General features: G+C 36.2%; 1 protein-coding gene across 4 annotated transcripts in view; it reads right to left on the bottom strand.

Moving 5' to 3' along the window:
- LOC126353880 (cyclic GMP-AMP synthase-like receptor) overlaps window positions 1–21,003 on the bottom strand; it is a 275,603-nt gene that overhangs the window by 71,817 nt on the left and 182,783 nt on the right. For all 4 annotated transcript variants that reach the window (XM_050003085.1, XM_050003083.1, XM_050003084.1 and 1 more), the window contains exon 7: window positions 5,560–5,682. In XM_050003085.1, the coding sequence (XP_049859042.1) occupies window positions 5,560–5,682 (123 nt within the window). The remainder of the gene's footprint in view (window positions 1–5,559; window positions 5,683–21,003) is intronic.

The following is a 21,003-nucleotide window of genomic DNA, read 5'->3' on the forward strand; positions in this document are numbered from 1 at the left end:
TTTGATGTTGAATAATAAAATGATGGAAAGATAATATTTTCTCTTCATACTATTGTGGCATTTTATGAGATACTTTGGATTTGGTTCACATGTTAAGTCCATGATGCTTTATAAACCTGTAACACCAAACAACTTCACTCTTAAAGACTGTTAAATTCCACTGGAATGCTAGCTAATGAGTGTTTATTTGAAGCATTTTTGTATTAATTCCAGTGCCAGTTGAAGGTGTCCTTGAATCCATTTCAGTATGTCATCTTTTAGTTTTGCATTAAAGCTTTCTCATTTTTTCCAGTTCTTCTTTACTAGCCAGTCAATTGAGAGTGGTTTTTTTGTGATAGTGGAGGGCCAAAATGCTTCTCAGTTACTCTGTTTCCAAGTTCTTCTGCATATGCTATTACTTTCAGTTTACAGTCCACATGATACGAATGCCTTTTACTTTTTCACATTATAAAATGAGTTACTAACAAAAATATTGAAATATTGTACTGTTACAGGTAACGGAAATTCCTTTCAATTCAAGTTCATTGGCACCGCAGATAGCAATGATACATCATAGGCTAGACAGTGTTCTAGGTTTGTGATGGCAGGGCAAGAGGAAGAGTGTTAGCAAGCTTACGGATCCCTGCAACTCATGTTCATCATCTTGGTGCACTGCTGCTGCCAGTTGAATCCAGCATTGTCAGATAGAGATAGGTTTCCTGTGGCATCAAATAAATGGCCATTTTTAAGAATGGCAGGAATTTTAAATCAAACACTAGACAGTTTTATATTAATTTTGGCTATAAGATACACTTGAATATTGGAGGCAAGTTATCAGAGGGACAGGGGGGGGGGGGGGGGGGGGTGCATCATATAATCCATAAAATATGGTACATGATTTCATAGACATATACTAGTGAATACCCATTGTAGTTGGAAATGAAGTCCCATGGTACAATTAGTGGCACTGCATAGCATGACCACAGTATCAAGACTCGGCAAAAAGGTGAAATATTTGAGGTAAATGATATTTTAAACAGCATCAGTGTGACAGATCACTTCATGAAGTAGGAACCCTCACTAAGGCACACACCAAGCGCTCAACTTATTTTCCTTGGTTGCACTCTCAATTTTTGAATTCCACAATTTTGTACGGAAAACTGAAAAATTAATGGAATATGTAGCTTAATAAACAACACTAAGAAGCTAAATATGAAAAGAAACAGCACTTTAAAGTTCTACAGTATGAGTAAATTTATACTGGGCTAGAGTATAGGTCCTCACAAGCAAGTACAAAAGTTGAGTCCAAGCCTCCCAAATGTGACTTCTTCAGTCAGTTGTGCGGGTGGCAAATAAGGAATGGAAAAAAAATGAAGGCATACAGCAGGTATTCAACATTTACAGCTTAAATAAAAAACTTAGAATATTCTCAAAATTGGATATCTCACATAGAATGGATGAATGATTACTAAAACAAATCTACAGGAATAAGCCTAAAAGTTTCCATAGAGTGGGCAGAACAAAGAGATGTGAAAAGATCAAATCTGAATATTCAGTAGTCTGAAGGGTCTACGCCGTTCCTCATGAAAAGACATGAAAAATGTTTATATGAAACTCAAAAGATAAAAGACATTAACAATAAAATAATAAAATGTAAGAATCCTCCTGTTGTACATCTAGAGGGTTTCATTCTTGCCAGCATGTAAGTTTTTTTTTTTTTTATATATATATATATATATATATATATATATATATATATATATATATATCACATTCAATCAACTTGTGACTTATTATGCAAAACAGCATCACACATGTTAGTTCCAGGCAGAGTGAGCTTGCTTGTACAGTGAGTGCTTTAAAAAGAAATTATATGAAAAGTTATCTTTGAAATGGTACTCACAATCCATTATTATTGTAAACCACTAACAATGAGTTCTTAATTACTTCCAAGTAGGATGTCAATTCACTACACAGATTACACTCATAATCAGGGCCAAAAATTTTTGTTTTTGTCTCTAAGCACCACATTTCTGTGGCACCTTGCACAAGCTCAAAAAAACTTTAAACCTGAGGAGTAACACAACATTCTATACTTCATAGTATGCTATGAAGAACTGACTCATCAACAATGGGAACTGTAATGATCAGTGGAGACTTGAATCATCCAACAATCAATTGGGAAAATTACAGTTTTGTTAGTGCTGGGCATGATGAGACATCCCGTAAAACTTTACAAAATGCCTTCTCTGAAAACTAAGTAGAACAAATAATAATGAACCCCACTCAGGATGGAAATATATTGGACCTAATGGCAACAAATATATACGCGACCTCTTTGATGATCTCCATATCAAAACTCGTATCAGTGACCATAACATGGTTGTGGCAGCAATAATTACCAAAGTACAAAGGGCAACTAGATCAAGCAGAAAGACATATATGATCAGTAAACTACATAAAAAATCAGTAGTGTCATATCTCAATGTGGAACTTGAAGCTGTGAGCACAGGGCAGGGGCACATAGAGGAGTTCTGGCTCAAGCTTAAAAGAATAGTTGACTAAGCACTGCATAGATACATAACCAGTATATTAGTTCATAATGGGAGGGGACCTTCATGGTATTCAATGGAAACTCCTAAAGAAACAGAGATTACAGCATAATAGATGTAAAACAAAGTGTATGGCTACAGATAGATAAGACACTGAATTCAACATATTTGGGTGTCAAGAGAGCAGTGCTTGGTGACTACAATGATTACCACAGCAGAATATTGTCCAGTGATCTTTCACAGAAACAAAAGAAATTCTGGACATATGTAAAGGCTGTTAGTGGCACAAAAGTTAGTGTGCAGTCTCTAACAAATGAGATAGGAACTGAAACTGCGGGTAGCAAAGCAAAAGCTGAAATGCTTAACTGCATTTTTAAATGTTTCTTTACAAATGAATACCCAGGAGAGTTGCCCCAATTTAATCCTTGTACCTTTAATCCTTGCCAGGATACAAAATGTAGACTGGCTATGGCAACGAAAGCATTTCTGAAGAAGAGAAATTTGTTAACATTGAGTATAGATTTGAGTGTCTGGAAGTCCTTTCTGAAAGTGTTTGTATGGAGTGTAGCCATCTATGGAAGTGAAACATGGATGATAAATAGTTTAAACAAGAAAAGAATAGAAGCTTTCAAAATGCAGTGCTACGGAAGACTGCTGAAGATTAGATGGGTTGATCACATAACTAATGAGGAAGTACTGAGTAGAATTGGAGAGAAAAGGAGTTTGTGGCACAAGTTGACTAGAAGAAGAGATCAGCTGACAGGACATGTTCTGAGCCACCAAGAGATCACCAATTTAGTACTGGAGGAAAGTGTGGAGCGTAAAAATTGTAGAGGGAGACCAAGAGATGAATATACTAAGCAAATTCAGAAGGATGTAGGTTGCAGTAGTTACTCGGAGATGAAAAAGCTTGCACAGGATAGAGTAGCATGGACAGCTGCACCAAACCAGTCTCTGGACTGAAGACAACAACAACAACAACAACAACAACAACAACCCCCTGAAAGATGAATGAAGTAAGTGTTAATGTCAGTGGTGTTGAAAAACAGCTGAAATCATTAAAACTGAACAAAGCTCCAGGCCCTGATGCTATACCTGCCAGATTCTATACCAAATTTCTGGCTGAGTTAACCCCTCTTCTAACTATAATCTATCATAGACACCTTGAACAAAACACCATTCCCAGTTCTTGGAAAAAGGCACAGGTTACACCAATCTAAAAGAAGGGTAGTAGAAGTGATCCATAAAACTACTGTCCAATATCCTTGACATCAATTTGATGTAAAATCTTGGAATATATTCTGAGCTCAAACATAATGAGGTATCTTGAACAGAATGATCTCTTCAAAGCCAAGCAGCATGAATTTCAAAACACTGATCATGTGAAATCCAACTATCACTTTTCTCACAAGACATGCTGAAAGCTTTAGGTCAAGTCAAACAAGAAGATGCAGTATTTCTTGATTTCCAAAAAGCATATGACACAGTCCCATGTCTAAACTTACTGTCAAAACTACGATCATATGGGGTATCATGTAAAATTTGTGGCTGGATTGAAGATTGTTTGGTAGGAAGACACAGCACATTATCTTGGATGCAGAGTCATCATCAGATGTAGAAGTAAATTTGGGTGTGCCCCAGGGAAGTGTGCTGTGACCCTTGCTGTTCATGCTGTAAATTAATGACCTTGCAGACAATATTAATAGTAAAATCAGGCTTTTTGCAGATGATGCAGTTATCTATAATGAAGTACTATCTGAGAGACACTGCATAATTATTCAACATGTCGCAAAGACTGGCAACTTGCTCTAAATGTTTAAAAATGTAAAATTTTGCACTTCACAAAATGAAAATACATAGTGTCTTATGGCTATAATATCAATGAGTCACTGTTGGAACTGGCCACCTCATACCTGTGTGAAACATTTCGTAGGGATACAAAGTGGAATGATCACATAGGTTCAGTCTTGTGTAAAGCAGATGGTACACTTTGGTTTATTGGTAGGATACTGGGGAAGTGCAGTAAGTCTAGAAAGGAGATTGATCACAAATTACTCATGTGATTGGTTCTAGAATATTGCCCGAGTGTGTTGGACCCGTACTAAACAGGATTAACATGGGATATAGAATATGAGCCGAGAAAGGTAGCACAAACAGTGACAGGTTGGTTTAATCTGTGGAAGAGTGTAACAGAGTTTCTGAATGACCTGAACTGGGAGACTCTTGAAGCAGACATAAAGTATTCCAAGAAACCCTACTAACAAATTTTCAAGAACTTTACTGATTACTCTAGGAATATAGTACAACCCTATATGTATCACTCACACGGAGATCATCAGGATAACATTTGAATAATTATTGCATGCACAGAGGCATTTGAACAATCATTCTTCTCATGCTCCATACGTGAATGGAACAGGAAGAAACCCAAATAACTGATACAATGGGACATACCCTCTGGCATGCACTTCTTTGTGGTTTGCAGAGTATATATGTGGATGTAGATGTAGGACAACAGTCATATTAAAAATTACCAAATATGCCCAAGCAACATTCAGACAAAATGGTTCCAATAAATAGGTCACACAAATTGTAATATAAACAGACCAACTATATAAAAGCAATTAGGAGCATATCATCATTTAAAGTGGGTTTTGAACCCTATCTGTTAGAGAAAACATACCATAGTTTAAACAAATATTGTGTACCACAAAAATTTAAAGAGTCTATTTAAATACTAAATTTGCTTAAATACTTACATAAATGTAAATATATATAAATATATGATCACACTTCTCTGTTTAAAAGGTTGTTGTATGTTTAAATATGTGTAAAATCAAGCTGGCCTTTCATCAACTCACAACATACCATCCCATTCGTTGATGACTCTCATCAAGTCAACATGTTCATAATATTAGGCTATAAATTGAATTGTCTAAGATTGGATCATGAATCACTGTAAAATAACTAATTAAATATATCAACACATGTACAATATAATATTTCAGATTCACCCAAGAATATATACCTTAATCAGTTTTAGTACAGACTTCATTTGATCTGTACCACGAAGCAGATATTTCTCCTGATGCCAGAAAGATAATCGGAAATCTTTGTCATTGCTAATGGATTTGGGAACTGCATACCACTTCTGCAATAAACAGTAAAAAATGAAGATGAGCTGATTCATATAAAATAGGAAGGTACGTAGCATTATAAACATAACAAAATGTTATATAAATAGGTAATTGTTTCCAGAAACTATCATAGTATTTGCTTCTTAGTAACACACAATAACAAAAAAATATTCTATGCATTATCCTTCTCAGTTGTGATTAGTAGACTAGTTATGAAGAATAATGCTACTTAATTACAGAAGTACATATAATGATACTAAAGAAAACAGACAAGAATGATATTAACATTAACAAAGTTAACAAAAATTTCATTAGCCTCACACACACACACACACACACACACACACACACACACACATTGTTAACCACCTCAAGCATGTGTAGTGAATTTATTTTGAGCTCTGTATTCTAATTTTTTCATTTCATTTTACTATTATCTTCCACTGATTACATAAAAAAAATTGTGAGTCTTTAAAAATTATCAAACATTTATGCTGTGTTGTTGTGGTCTTCAGTCCTGAGACTGGTTTGATGCAGCTCTCCATGCTACTCTATCCTGTGCAAGCTTCTGCATCTCCCAGTAAGTACTGCATCCTACATCCTTCTGAATCTGCTTAGTGTATTCATCCCTTGGTCTCCCTCTACAATTTTTACCCTCCACGCTGCCCTCCAATACTAAATTGGTGATCCCTTGATGCCTCAGAATGTGTCCCACCAACCGATCCCTTCTTCTAGTCAAGTTGTGCCATAAATTCCTCTTCTCCCCAATCCTATTCAATACCTCCTCATTAGTTATGTGATTTACCCGTCTAATCTTCAGCATTCTTCTGTAGCACCACATTTCAAAAGCTTCTATTCTCTTCTTGTCCAAACTGTTTATTGTCCATGTTTCACTTCCATACATGGCTACACTCCATACAAATACTTTCAGAAATGACTTCCTGACACTTATGTAAGTATAACATTTATGTAAGTCTCCAAAAATTCATGCATCTACAGCTGCAAAGTACTTTGGTGTTTTCTCCAAATTTTGCCATTAATATCCTTGTTCAGACAATAATTTCCTCTAATTTTATTGAACATATATGTGAGAAAAGGAAAATTTTTGAACCTTTTTGGGAGCTACTGATCTCTATGCACAAAATATTTTATAGCAAAATGATGGCTGTGATCTACAGTTGTGTATTCTATAAAACTTGTCTGTGATACACAGTCTGGAAAATCGTTTTACCATAACTGCAATAGGGAGGAACTTAGGTGATTAGTGCAATATTTTAGTCTTTTTCTGCTCATAGTTTCCCCTTGCTTTCAGCCATTCGCAGTACCAGCACAGTAAGGCCGTTTTGGTTAATGTTATAAGGCCTTATCAGTCAGTCATCCAGACTGTTGCCCCTGCAACTACTGAAAAAGTTGCTGTCCCTCTTCAGGAACCACATGTTTGTCTGGCCTCTCAACAAATACCCCTCTGTTGTGGTTGCACCTATGGTACGGCTATCTGTATCACTGAGGCATGCAAGCCTCCCCACAGGCGGCAAGGTCCATGGTACATGGAGGAAGGATATATTGTATCCATTTGTCATAAAATTCCCATATTTAAATGTTCATTATGTAAGTCTGTTAACAAGGATAAACTTGAAAAAAAGAACAGTCTGAGACAAACAATGGAAAATCCAGGATGGAATAATAACAATGTTATGAGAAGGATAGATTGCTACTCACCATATAGTGAAGTTGAGTCACAGACAGGCACAACAAAACGACTGCTACACAAGTAAGCTTCCAGCCAGAAAGCCTTCTTCTCAAATAGTCAACTCACACACACACACACACACACACACACACACACACACACACACACACACACACACACTCATCCACGCAAACATGACTCACACACACTTGATCATTGTTTCTGGCTGTTGACGCCACACTCAGTGGCCAAAGACAGGGGTCTTGTGTGTGTGAGTTGCGTTTGCTGAAAGAGAGTGTATCGACTATTTCAGAAGGAGGTCTTTTGGCTGAAAGCTTAACTGTTTAGCAGTCTTTTGTTGTGCCTGTCTGCAACTCAACATCTCCACTATAAGAAGAGTAGCAATCTATCCTTTTCATAACATTTGACAGTTTCAGAAACAAATTTCTGAATAACCTTAAGGAATCAGTAAATATTATTGCAGCATTTTCTCTCACTATAAAACAAATCTCTTTCTTGACCGTTGAAGATTTAGTTCTTATAGGAAATTTCTAATCCTTGTAACAGATAAAGAAATTAAAAAAAGAATCAGCAGGTTAATTTCTAGATAGGCCTTAGCTGTTATGCAAATGGTGTGCTGGGGAAACTACTGAGAGTCACTTATTACACATACTAACACTATCTCATGTACTATCATCTCCCTTAGATACTATCCTCTGCATTGGATTCTATCCTCTCCCTCCAATACTTTCCCTCTTCTCCTGGAAGAGGAACTGAACTGTGAGTGGCAAATCAGTAAGAGATCTAAGGGTCCTTCACAGGAGAAGACTGGACCAAGGAGAACTTGATACAAATCACTCATCCCACTTTTCAAAAGATTTGAGCTGCTGTCTCCAACTGAAAATAAAACTGCAGCACACTTCACCTTTAGGAAAGTCTGCTGTGTCTCTTAATGATCAGCAGTTTAATTGTATGACAGATAATGGTAACACACAGAAAAATAGCAGCAAGGGAGGAGAAGGATCACTTTGTGCAATCAGTGAGTATGCCAAAGGAGCTCATTCAGTATGTTAAAGAGTTGTGACTACGAAGGCTTTCCCGGCGTAATAATTGATAATATTCTTCTCGGGTATGCAGCCGGATCATGATGTCATGATCCGGCTGCATACCCGAGAAGAATATTATCTGTTAAAGAGTTGTTTTGGCAGTTATTATAAGAGCATGGTGCAGCAAGTTGCAGACTGAGATGCACTTGTGTAGTGTTGCAAATATTGATGGTAACACTGATGTCATTCCTACCTGAGTGGCATCAAACAAACTATAAAAAATGTATAATCCAATAATAATTAATTTCAAAGATTATAATTCAATGTATTAACATCAGAATTATTGAAAAACATCCTAAGAATAATTTTTTGTTATATACATATTTTATGAGACTGTGACAATGCAACAATGTACTTCTCAATTGATCTGGAGTTTTGCACTTCTGATTACTATGATTTTTAGCCTGCCAGCCAGTGATTACAAGAAGATAGGATCTGCATTGTCAAAAGCCTTGTAGTACCTTATTGCAATAATTAAATACACTCCTGGAAATGGAAAAAAGAACACATTGACACCGGTGTGTCAGACCCACCATACTTGCTCCGGACACTGCGAGAGGGCTGTACAAGCAATGATCACACGCACGGCACAGCGGACACACCAGGAACCGCGGTGTTGGCCGTCGAATGGCGCTAGCTGCGCAGCATTTGCGTACCGCCGCCGTCAGTGTCAGCCAGTTTGCCGTGGCATACGGAGCTCCATCGCCGTCTTTAACACTGGTAGCATGCCGCGACAGCGTGAACGTGAACCGTATGTGCAGTTGACGGACTTTGAGCGAGGGCGTATAGTGGACATGCGGGAGGCCGGGTGGACGTACCGCCGAATTGCTCAACACGTGGGGCGTGAGGTCTCCACAGTACATCGATGTTGTCGCCAGTGGTCGGCGGAAGGTGCACGTGCCCGTCGACCTGGGACCGGACCGCAGCGACGCACGGATGCACGCCAAGACCGTAGGATCCTACGCAGTGCCGTAGGGGACCGCACCGCCACTTCTCAGCAAATTAGGGACACTGTTGCTCCTGGGGTATCGGCGAGGACCATTCGCAGCCGTCTCCATGAAGCTGGGCTACGGTCCCGCACACCGTTAGGCCGTCTTCCGCTCACGCCCCAACATCGTGCAGCCCGCCTCCAGTGGTGTCGCGACAGGCGTAAATGGAGGGACGAATGGAGACGTGTCGTCTTCAACGATGAGAGTCGCTTCTGCCTTGGTGCCAATGATGGTCGAATGCGTGTTTGGCGCCGTGCAGGTGAGCGCCACAATCAGGACTGCATACGACCGAGGCACACAGGGCAAACACCCGGCATCATGGTGTGCGGAGCGATCTCCTACACTGGCCGTACACCTCTGGTGATCGTCGAGGGGACACTGAATAGTGCACGGTGCATCCAAACCCTCATCGAACCCATCGTTCTACCATTCCTAGACCGGCAAGGGAACTTGCTGTTCCAACAGGACAATGCACGTCCGCATGTATCCCGTGCCACCCAACGTGCTCTAGAAGATGTAAGTCAACTACCCTGGCCAGCAAGATCTCCGGATCTGTCCCCCATTGAGCATGTTTGGGACTGGATGAAGCGTCGTTTCATGCGGTCTGCACGTCCAGCACGAACGCTGGTCCAACTGAGGCGCCAGGTGGGAATGGCATGGCAAGCCGTTCCACAGGACTACATCCAGGATCTCTACGATCGTCTCCATGGGAGAATAGCAGCCTGTATTGCTGCGAAAGGTGGATATACACTGTACTAGTGCCGACATTGTGCATGCTCTGTTGCCTGTGTCTATGTGCCTGTGGTTCTGTCAGTGTGATCATGTGATGTATCTGACCCCAGGAATGTGTCAATAAAGTTTCCCCTTCCTGGGACAATGAATTCATGGTGTTCTTATTTCAATTTCCAGGAGTGTACAACACATAAGAGAAATTTTGTAACTGAGCTCTGTAACTAAAGTAATATAAATGTCTAATGAGTCTTGAGAACTGATGAATGAGGAACATGATATTTTCATGGTGATGTTATTCTGTTGTACATATCAGATAACAGTACATTGGTGTAACATGCAGTAAGGACATTATGATATAAGAAAATTTTAGTGAGCATTCAGAGATGGTGGTTGGGGAATATGGTCCATTCATAATGATGTTATTTGTATTTTACACATTCAGATATAAGTAAATTGATGTTATATGCAACCAATAAATTACAATATAAGAAGGTTTCTCAGAAAGAAAATATTATAGTATCCAGTCAATTTATTTGTTTGCAATTGTGAGTATGAAATTACTGATAATTCTTCTGTTGAAAAGAAAAGTACCAAAAATATAAATAAATAAATGTGAGATTAAGAGAAAACAACACAAACATCTATTCTACCAACCAATGGTTGTCATCTCTGACTTAATAACTAAGAATTTTGTTTTTTTACTGTGAATGATTAATCTCATAATCGCCTCTTCTTTTTGACATTGAATTATTACAAGAAACCTTATTTGATGAGAAACATTATTTAAAATGAAAAGAAATACAATACTGCTACCAATTATTACTCTATATTATTGATACTAAATAAAAGAAAAATATGCTAAACTCTCAATAAAAATAAAAATCATCGAGAGACACCCCTTCATGTCATCATATTACATGATGATTAAAAATAGGATACGGAAACAGAAGAAAACAAAATCAGTAATTGGAGGAAGACCAAGTCACAATGTATTTTAGGGATTCTGAGGAAATTCTTGCATTCACAAACATTTTCTTTGTGGTACAGGTTAAAACTTTGAGAAATGAGTGAACATTATTATTCTGGCCACTGCAATAGCTGTATGTGGAGTGTGTGAAGTAAAACCACCTACAACATTCAAGAATAATTTATAACTGCTGCCAATGGAGAGCAGCCACGATGATTGGGGGCCACATAGTTTTTCTGCCTTTGTTGTTAAGACCAGAAAGATCTATTTCAAAAACACTGTGAGTCATTTTCAAACAAGCATTGCAAAAATAATGTGATACTGACAGCTGCTATAGGTGGTGCAATAATTTAAGCAAACGTGTTTGTGACCTATAGTCTGATTGTAGCAAAAAAAAAAAAAAAAAAAAAAAATCTTCTCATGTCAGATTTTATTGTGGTTATGTAGTGTGACAAGATATTGGAGTGAAATCTTAGTTTCTCCCAGTGTATACAATGTTCAAATAACTTACAGGAATGCAGCCAGGTAACATCAAAATATCAGCAGTTGTTGATGGCATCACCCAATGCTTTCCAATTAGTTATTTGAACAAGTTATTGGAGCTTTACCACTGCAGGTGAGGAAATGTAGTTCCAATTTAATATTTGTTAAAGTGGTTTTTTATGTATCCAAATCATTTTAGTTATGTGTTATTAAATTAAATGAAACATATGCTTTGTAAATCTCTTTATTTTTATTTTGTTCAATTTCCATTGTAAATGAGAACAACTCACTGTAGTAATAAAAAATAAATAAAAAAAGATTGTGTATCTGCAGTATAATATGTTATCCTGAAACACTTCACTTTTTCATTTGTAGTAATACAATAAACAACAAAAGATTGTGTGTCTGCAGTATAATATGTTATCCTGAAACACTTCACTTTTTGATTTGTCATTATGAAGAACACACACACACACACACACACACACACACACACACACACACACACACACACACACACACACTGAAATTACATGCATACATTAATACATAATAACAATACCTGTGCTGGAGGTATAAATAAATTACAATGCATTGAGAACACTCCCACGCAATTATACTTTATCTTATAACAATGAAGTGATTTTATCTCTTGAAAGTATTTATATCCTGATGCAATACTTGCTAAAAGGAAATATTAAAAAGAAAATGGAGCAAATGAATCATTATGGCTTGCTCAAGAAGCACACCGATAATCCTTGAAAAACTTTGAAAACATATTACCAAAACTGAGAATAAACATCGTCATTTAGATAAGCACCATCTCCCACACCAGCAGTAGCAGAACCAACTCCTTTACCAGTAATAGCAGAAACAACTCCTCCACCAGCATCAACTAAACCAACTTCACCAATAGTAGAAACAGTACCAGCTCCTCCTCCATCACCTTCAAGAGTAGCAGAAAAGAATAGACCAGTCGCAGTAAGTAAAGTATCATCTTTGTCTCATGATGAAGTGATACCAAATGATTTGGGAAAACATGTTCCTATAAAACTTGTGGACAGTGAAGTGAAACTTCCATCCGTGTTTCAAACAGACCCAAAAAATTACCAAAGAGAAATGAAGATTTTTTTATGGTTTATCCCAAGGAAGTCCAAACGCCACCTAACATAGATTCTAGGGCTGAAAAAACAATTAAATGTTCTCCATCGCCCCATAATACTGTACTCCTCCCTTCCTGTGACAGTAACTCTATCTTATTTCTGCACTTAAATGTCAGGTCTCTGAAAAATAAAGCTGATGAGCTTGGTATACTATTAAAAAGTAATAAAAGAATGATTTTATGTATAAATGAACATTGGTTAAAGGAAGAGGATATAAAACTGTATGTACCATCGGGTTTCAGATTAGCTACGTACTACTGCAGACCCGGTGAATCCTATGGGGGTTCATCCATATATATTAGCAATGATCTAGACTTAAAGTTTTCTGTTCTTGAAGTTAGTTACCTATGCATTAAAGGTGTTTTTGAAGCAGCTGCTTTTATTATATCTAGTATACAGCTCATAACTGTGTCTTTATATCACACTCCTGATGGTAATGTAGAACAATTTATAGAACATTTTGAAAAACTTGTGATCAGTATACAAAAATATACTAAATACAAAATTTTAATCTTTGGGGATCTAAATATAGACATTAGCAAAATAACAGCCAGAAATGTTAATTTAGTAAACATGTTAAGATCCTATAATCTCTTTTGTGCTAATGAAAGTCCTACAAGGCACTCCTCCTTTCTTGACAATCTAATAACAAATGTATACAAATGTGATTTTGAGCTAGGCTTATTTAATGTCGATTACCTGCCAGACCATAGAGGTACATGGGTGAAACTAATTACCAAAAAACCAAAAGAAGACGAGGAACAAACTCAGTGTGTCAGACTATCTACAGATACAAATATTAGCAAGTATAGAGAAGAACTTAAGTCTATAGATTGGAATACTGTTATACATTCCTCCAGAAATGTTGATGAAGCCTTCAGCACATTCCTCAAAATCATTTCTGAAATCTTCCATGCATGCTGTCCACTGGTTAAAAAACAAAAAAACAAGAAAGTTAGGAAACCTAGCCACTCAACTTTACAGAAGTGGTTTTCACCCCAATTACAAAAACTGGGACTATTGGTAATTACTTGTCATGATAAGGTCAAAATGGGAGCAGTAGATAAAGAACCTTACAAAAACCTGAAAAGAAAATATAGATCTGAAATTAAAATAGCCAAGTGTAAGGCAAATGGTGATTTCATTAAAAAAAATCACACAATAAATGTAAGGATGCATTGAAAGTAATAAAAGCAGAGCTAGGTATGGATATAAACTACAAAGACAACACAAATGCTGCTAACATCACTGCTGATGATTTCAATCACTTTTTTGTCAACTCTGCCAATCTTAGCCTTTCAACCCACAGCAACCAGAATTACAATTGAACACATACACCTATTTCTCACCCCATATCTGGCAGAAATTTTCAACAAAACATTACAAACATAGTGTCAGCTTGTAAATGGAGAGAAGTACAAGTAACTGATATAATTAAAGCAACCTCTAAATTAGGATACTCTACATCTAAAGATGTGTATGGCCTGTCAAACTATGTAATTAAAAAAGTTGTAGATCTAATATCATATCCTCTTTGCATACTGATAAACTGGATGCTCTCGAGTGGACACTTTCCAAAATGTCTCAAAAAAACAGTTGTCATACCATTATACAAAAAGGGTGACAAGTCCTGTATCAATAATTATAGACCAATTTCACTTGTGCCTATTCTCTCAAAAATAATAGAACATTGCATACTGCAGCAAATATGCATACACCTATCAGACAATAATATATTAAATGATTCTCAGTATGGATTTAGGTCAAACTTATCGACAGTCAAAGCAGTTGAAAACCTTATCTCTTTTGTACTAAGCACATTTGAGTCAGAATTATCTGCTGAAGCCATTCTAATTGACTTGAGTAAGGCTTTCGACTCAGTTAACAACAAATTATTATTAGATAAACTGTGTTGCTATGGAATTAAACACTTGGAACTCTCACTAATTGAATCATACCTCAGCAATAGAAAACAAATAGGAAAGCATAATGACCAACAGTCACAGACTTTAAGTATAAAACGAGGTGTTCCGCCGGGCTCAGTGCTTGGCCCTCTACTATTTATATTGTTTGTAAACGACTTTCCGAATAACTTACCCTGTAAATCTATCCACTATGCTGATGACACAACATTAGCTAATTCTGGAAAGGATATAAACAAATTGAAGGAGGAAAGTGAAGAGTGTCTCAAAATGTCTAATATCTGGTTTAAAGCTAATGACTTATCTATGAACCATGAAAAGACTGTCAAGATAATCTTCAGTTTATCAAACAGTAACACGGAGTTATCACCTGTTAAACTACTAGGAATACAGGTTGGGACACACACACAGATTATGTATGTCGAAAGCTATCACGAGTTATCTACCTACTAGCCAAACTACACACATGTGTTACAGAAGATGTATTGCTTCAGTCATACTATGCCTTCTTTCATTGCCATCTACAATATGGCATTCTTTTATGGGGTAACTCTCCAAGAACCAAAAAAATTTTCACTTGGCTGAAGAAAGCAATTAGACGTCTTTACGGAATCACTGACAACAAGACCTCATGTAGACCTTATTTTAGAGACTTAAAAATTCTCACAGTCCCATCTCTTTACATATATTGTTGCCTATTAAACATAAAAGAAAACTTAAACCACTACACTATAAGGAAATCAGTTCATCAACACAATACTCGACAAACAAATATGATTGATATACCCACAATCAGGCTTAAGAAAACCCAATCTAGCTATGAATACATAGGCATAAAATTATTCAACACTTTACCCGTACAGACTCAATTAGTTTCAATGGATATTTTCAAAACTAAAACCAAAGTGTGGATGAAGAAAAATACTTTCTACAGTATAGAAGAATTTCAGAATAGTTGTAAAGATGATCTAATTTATTGATAAACTAAGGCTTACTGTTATGTATAGTTATGGATGTAGAGGCAGCTAGCTATAAGCTAATAGGGTACAACACTGTCATTTTTTTTCTCCGTGTAATATTTTTGTTATATAATGTACAAATACCTATAATACTTCTGACAACATTGATTTCATGTTAATGCTGACAAATTATGGCTTACTGTTATGTATAGATCCAGGTGTAGAGGCTGTTGTTGTAAGCTAATAGTTTACAACATTGCTATATTTTTACTATGTAATATTTTGGTATGTAAAACATAATGTACAAATAGCTGTAACTCTTCTGACAACATCGATTGCATGTTAATGCTGAAAGATGGATAAAATAAATAAAAGACCCTCAGCTGACTAAAGGGAATCAGTTTTTCTCTTATGCCAGAAAATGAACCTACAACTAAAAGAAAATAACTGTTTCATATTCCAAAGTCTGATACTTAATGTGTCATAAGCACTGGTGAAAATTATTTTTCTGGGTGTGACAGAAAATTCTGAAACCAAATTTTCATAAAACAGGCATAACCCCACTTCTGGCTACATGATTACAATTATAGAAAAAAATGGAGATCCAAGAGTCAAGAAATAAGCACTGATCTGGTCAACTTTGATGGAGGTTGCTCAGGTTTATGTCACAAACACGTTTATTATTTGTGCAAATCCAAGATTTTAACTAAATGTGTTGCTGTTGCAGGAATCTGTGAGCAGTCCAGTGTGAGCAGTGTGTGACCACAAAGCAAATGCAGGAGATATGCTGTGATACCTGATGGTAACAGCCAGATCCTGACTGCTGTCTAAACGACCACCTACAATATACTAGACCACTGAGTTCAACTGATACTGACAGAAGGATGTTCCAGGGTCACAGAGAAGAGTCTGAGCAGTTTGCATTTCTAAAAATAGTGAGGTCACTCTGCTGTAGCTAACTTAAGAGTTTATATTAAAATAATTATCACTATGGAAGGAAGTTTGAAGAATATGGTATACTTTTGGTATTAAGAAACATGCTTTAATCTCTCATATATGTTTGAAAGAACAGACACTACATATATGTAAATGGTCTCTTCACAGTGGATGCATACTAGGCTCGAACACTTACAGGAATTGATAAAATGTTGTGAGTAATGATAATAATTGGCAGGGGCACTGCTTAGTAGTACATAGATAAGTTGAAAATTTGGGTCTGAAAGGAGACATGCTAGGGAGTCTGTGCAGCTGCAATGACCAGTGTTCAGATTGCTTTGTGGTAAGAGCATCTGTCCAGTAAGCAGGAGATCTGGCTTTGAATCCCAATCCAGCACAAATTATTAGTTTCCCTTAGTCATTTAAATCAGTGCCTGCTCACAGCCAATCCTGTAATTCTTTTGTGTTTTAATTTTAATTTTGAAGTCCGACCACAAATAACAAAATAAATATTTTTCATGCAATGTAATTATAAATTGACAATTTCAGACTTTTTTCTTCACTTCTACTGCACAAACCTTGATTCTTGCCAAATTTTGCGATTCTAGGGAAGTACTCTACAGATTTTGATGAATGAGACCGTGACAATCAAAGTACACAAAATAAATTGTCGTATCGTTCAACTGCATTTACTTAGAAGCTTACATTTATTACACTGCCAAGGGACCATAGACCTTACTACATGACACAAATTTTAACATGATAGGTCATTCCTGAGAAAAAGTGTTCTTAACAGAAGGGTGAACAGAAAGTCAGGAAAAAAGAATTAGTGATTTCATTACAAACCTACAGTTTTCAGCTCTTTCGTTTGGCAGTACTGTGAAATCCCGATGCTGCCAATTTCATCATCCTAGGGCAATGGGAAGTATCCTATAGGTTTTGATAAGTGAGTATACAAGTGTCAAAATATGTGACATAAATGGCTGTATCTTTTGATTACACAGACTTGTGTGCTCTGATCATTCAAATATTCTTTATCTTTTGTAATTGTCTGGTATCAATACTGCAATGGGTTGTAAACAGCATGGAAAGCTTTAAGACTGACTACAATAACAGCATTTCATCTTCTTTCACCCCAACCCGCCTCCAGCAAGGACAATGAAGTCTTATCATATGGATTCAATGTACAAATTAAGTGTTCTGGTTGGTTGGTTTGGGGGAGGGGACTAAACAGCAAGGTAATCGGTCCCATTGGATTAGGGAAGGATAGGGAAGAAAGATGCCCATTTTCTTTCAAAGGAACCATGCCAGAATTTGCCCGAAGTGATTTAAGAAAATCACAGAAAACTTAACCAGGATGGCCGCATGCGGGTTTGAACCGTTGTCCTTCCAAATATGAGTCCGGTTTGTTAACCACTGTACCACCTTGCTCAGTACAAATTAAGTAAACATTTACATTGTTTGTAATGGTTGCTTCCTAAAGTAAATCATAAACTGGCAAAATTGTATTGATACTGCCAGAGGGATACTAAAATTATTTGTGGACAAAGTGTTAATGAAACAAATATTAGTACACATATAAGTGAATTTTCTGATATTTACAAATGAGATGAACATCATAGTTAAATATGTGAACAATAATGCTGAATTAGGAAAGGAACTTTGCAACATATACATAAATGTAGACACTTTGGTGTGCAGATATGGGAGAAAATGCCTAATCAAATTCTATTATTTTAAAAATATGACCAGAACAGTAAGATTAATGTTATGATGTGTTTCATAGTAAAAGAGGTGTCACTGCATGTAATGTGATGCTGTGAGTAGCTATGACTGTATTGACATCAGTAACATGCAATGCATTGGATTCATTGCCATTGATCATGTTCCTTACAGTCCTGACTTTGCACCATTTGATTTTCATCTGTTTTCAAAGATTAAAGAACACCTTTGAAGACTTCACTTTGATAGTGATTAAGTGATGCAAGCATAGATGAGGTTGTGGCTCCGTGAACAAAGTCAATTATTCTACAGTGACAGAATCAACAAACTGGTCTCTCATTTGGAGAAATGTGTTTCTCACCAAGGAAACTATATTGAGCAATGAATATGTAGACATGGGAAATAAAGATGTAGAATGCTACTGAAATTTGTTTTATTTACAGAAAACTTTAAATCTAGAACATCCACAGTGAAAATAATAATATGTAATTGATTGACCATTCATACAGTATAACACTGGTGCTTGCATAAAGATGTCAATTCTATTAACATATAAAACTGTACAAATAGTCCAATAGTCTGCAATATCTGTAAATAAATAACTAACAGCTGTTGCAGACTATTTGCCTTTTCATTCAGTTTTATCTTTTAATAGCTATAACACCTGTATGTAGATACCTGTGGAATACTGTATGAATGGTCAATCAGTTATGTTGTTTTATTTTAAAAAATTTAAGAACTTTCACATAAAAAATCCAGACACATTACTTTTCATCACATCTCATATACTAATAAATAAATGGAAAACTTTTTTTAGCAAAAATCTTAAAAAGTTATTGCCTTATTTACTTCAAATTTTTACATGATACTCTTCTAATAAACATTCAGCAGAAACATGTATATTAGGAAAGATGTGTTTATGGCTTCCTGGCTTATGATTAGAATACTACTACTACTACTACTACTAATACTACCACTACTACTGCTACTACTACTTTATCAAGAAGTTTATAATGCTACTCATTTGCATATTAAAACTATGCAAAGTAATGTCACTGAAGTTATTACCCTCGTATATCCAGCAGTTGGAGAGATCCCTCTCACACCATGCATACAATGACCCCAATCAATTTTACTCATTCAGTTTATGTGAATCAATGTACCATTTTCAGTAAAAATAAAGAATGCACAAACTTGGACATTCAAATATGTTGTAATTGATTCATGATCAGAATGTTTTAACAATCGAGAATTGCATGTACCCTTTCACTAATAGTTTAGAAAATCAGTTCATATTCTTATCACACAAAATCTAAAAAATGAAAAATATTTCAGATCACCAGCTATGTTGCAACAAGGAGCCTAAATTTGTGTCCTAACACAGTTTGCAGTGATATCCCAGATTAGGACATATATCCAGTTCTCGTACATATTTAACAATTGTGAAGCACTGCTGGTCTCACAAGTTATATTACAATACCACTTCAGTGGTAACATTTCAAAAGAAAACATTTTCACTTTACAACTAATTCTCAGCTATTATTTCCAAACTTTTCTGTAATCACTAGTAATACTACTAATAATCATTGTACTAATAACTGGCAATGTAATCATTTACACAAAAAGTCACTAAATCTGTAAGGCAATTTTGAAACAACATTTAAGTGCAAATAATTGTATGTACTTTTCTGTGCCAATAACTTTACAAATTTTGTGAAAATAATATTGTAATTATAAATTAAGCAAAAGTATATGCATACTTTCAGAAAGTAAATTGTTCATGCTTTGCTTGTTAGCCTTATATTTGAATGCCAACCTTCTAGAGCAAACGGACATTAAAAACTTAGCCATTTCAGTTAAACATTATCTATAAAATCCATATAATGGTGAATACAATATCATATAAAGTATGTGCTATACTTTGAGTTTTGGAGTGCCTCTTCCCAGCAGCTCCCAGTAGAATACTAACTAAGTAATGTTGATATGACTACTTGGCTCTGTATTAATTACACTCGCACTTCCTTTTGCATACAGTACAATGTTGGGTTACCACTACCCCACATGGTGCCCATGCTCCTTAATTTTTGCATATGTGTATAAACTCATTTATGCTGGCACCAGATCTGAAGGTTTCATAGAATTCAAAGTTTAGCCTTCCAATCCATTGTTGAGTTTAAATTTAGTGGGGTTCTTTTCCTTTAAGGTAATATAAACTATCTTACTGGTGAATAATTTTGCTTAATTTTATAAGCCTAAATTGTGGGCTACAACTTACAAAATCTCAGTACATATCTTCTCCTTTCAAGATTATGGAAAATGTGAGTGAAGGTTGAACTTTATAAATAGCACTGCTTTAAAGAAAAATATGATAGACCAGTAAGTTGAAATCAAACAAATGGTAGGTGAAAGCCCCCACAAACAAGAGGCCATGTGGACAAGCACACTTCTTCAGAAACAATCTTCTTGCAACTTCAAGTCTAAATGTTACGTCTTCTCTTTTGTGGCATCATCATTTATTTTACTGCCCAAATAGCAAAATTCATTTATAACTCTTAGTGTCTCAATTCCTCACAGCTGTTATGTTCTTGCAATAATAACTGGTAGCATTCGAGCACAATTTTTGTCCTACACAACTCGGTAACATATTTTGAGAGATATTGCTCTCA

The sequence above is a fragment of the Schistocerca gregaria genome, chromosome 3, assembly GCF_023897955.1.
Source record: "Schistocerca gregaria isolate iqSchGreg1 chromosome 3, iqSchGreg1.2, whole genome shotgun sequence".
In the NCBI taxonomy this organism is placed as follows: domain Eukaryota; kingdom Metazoa; phylum Arthropoda; class Insecta; order Orthoptera; family Acrididae; genus Schistocerca; species Schistocerca gregaria.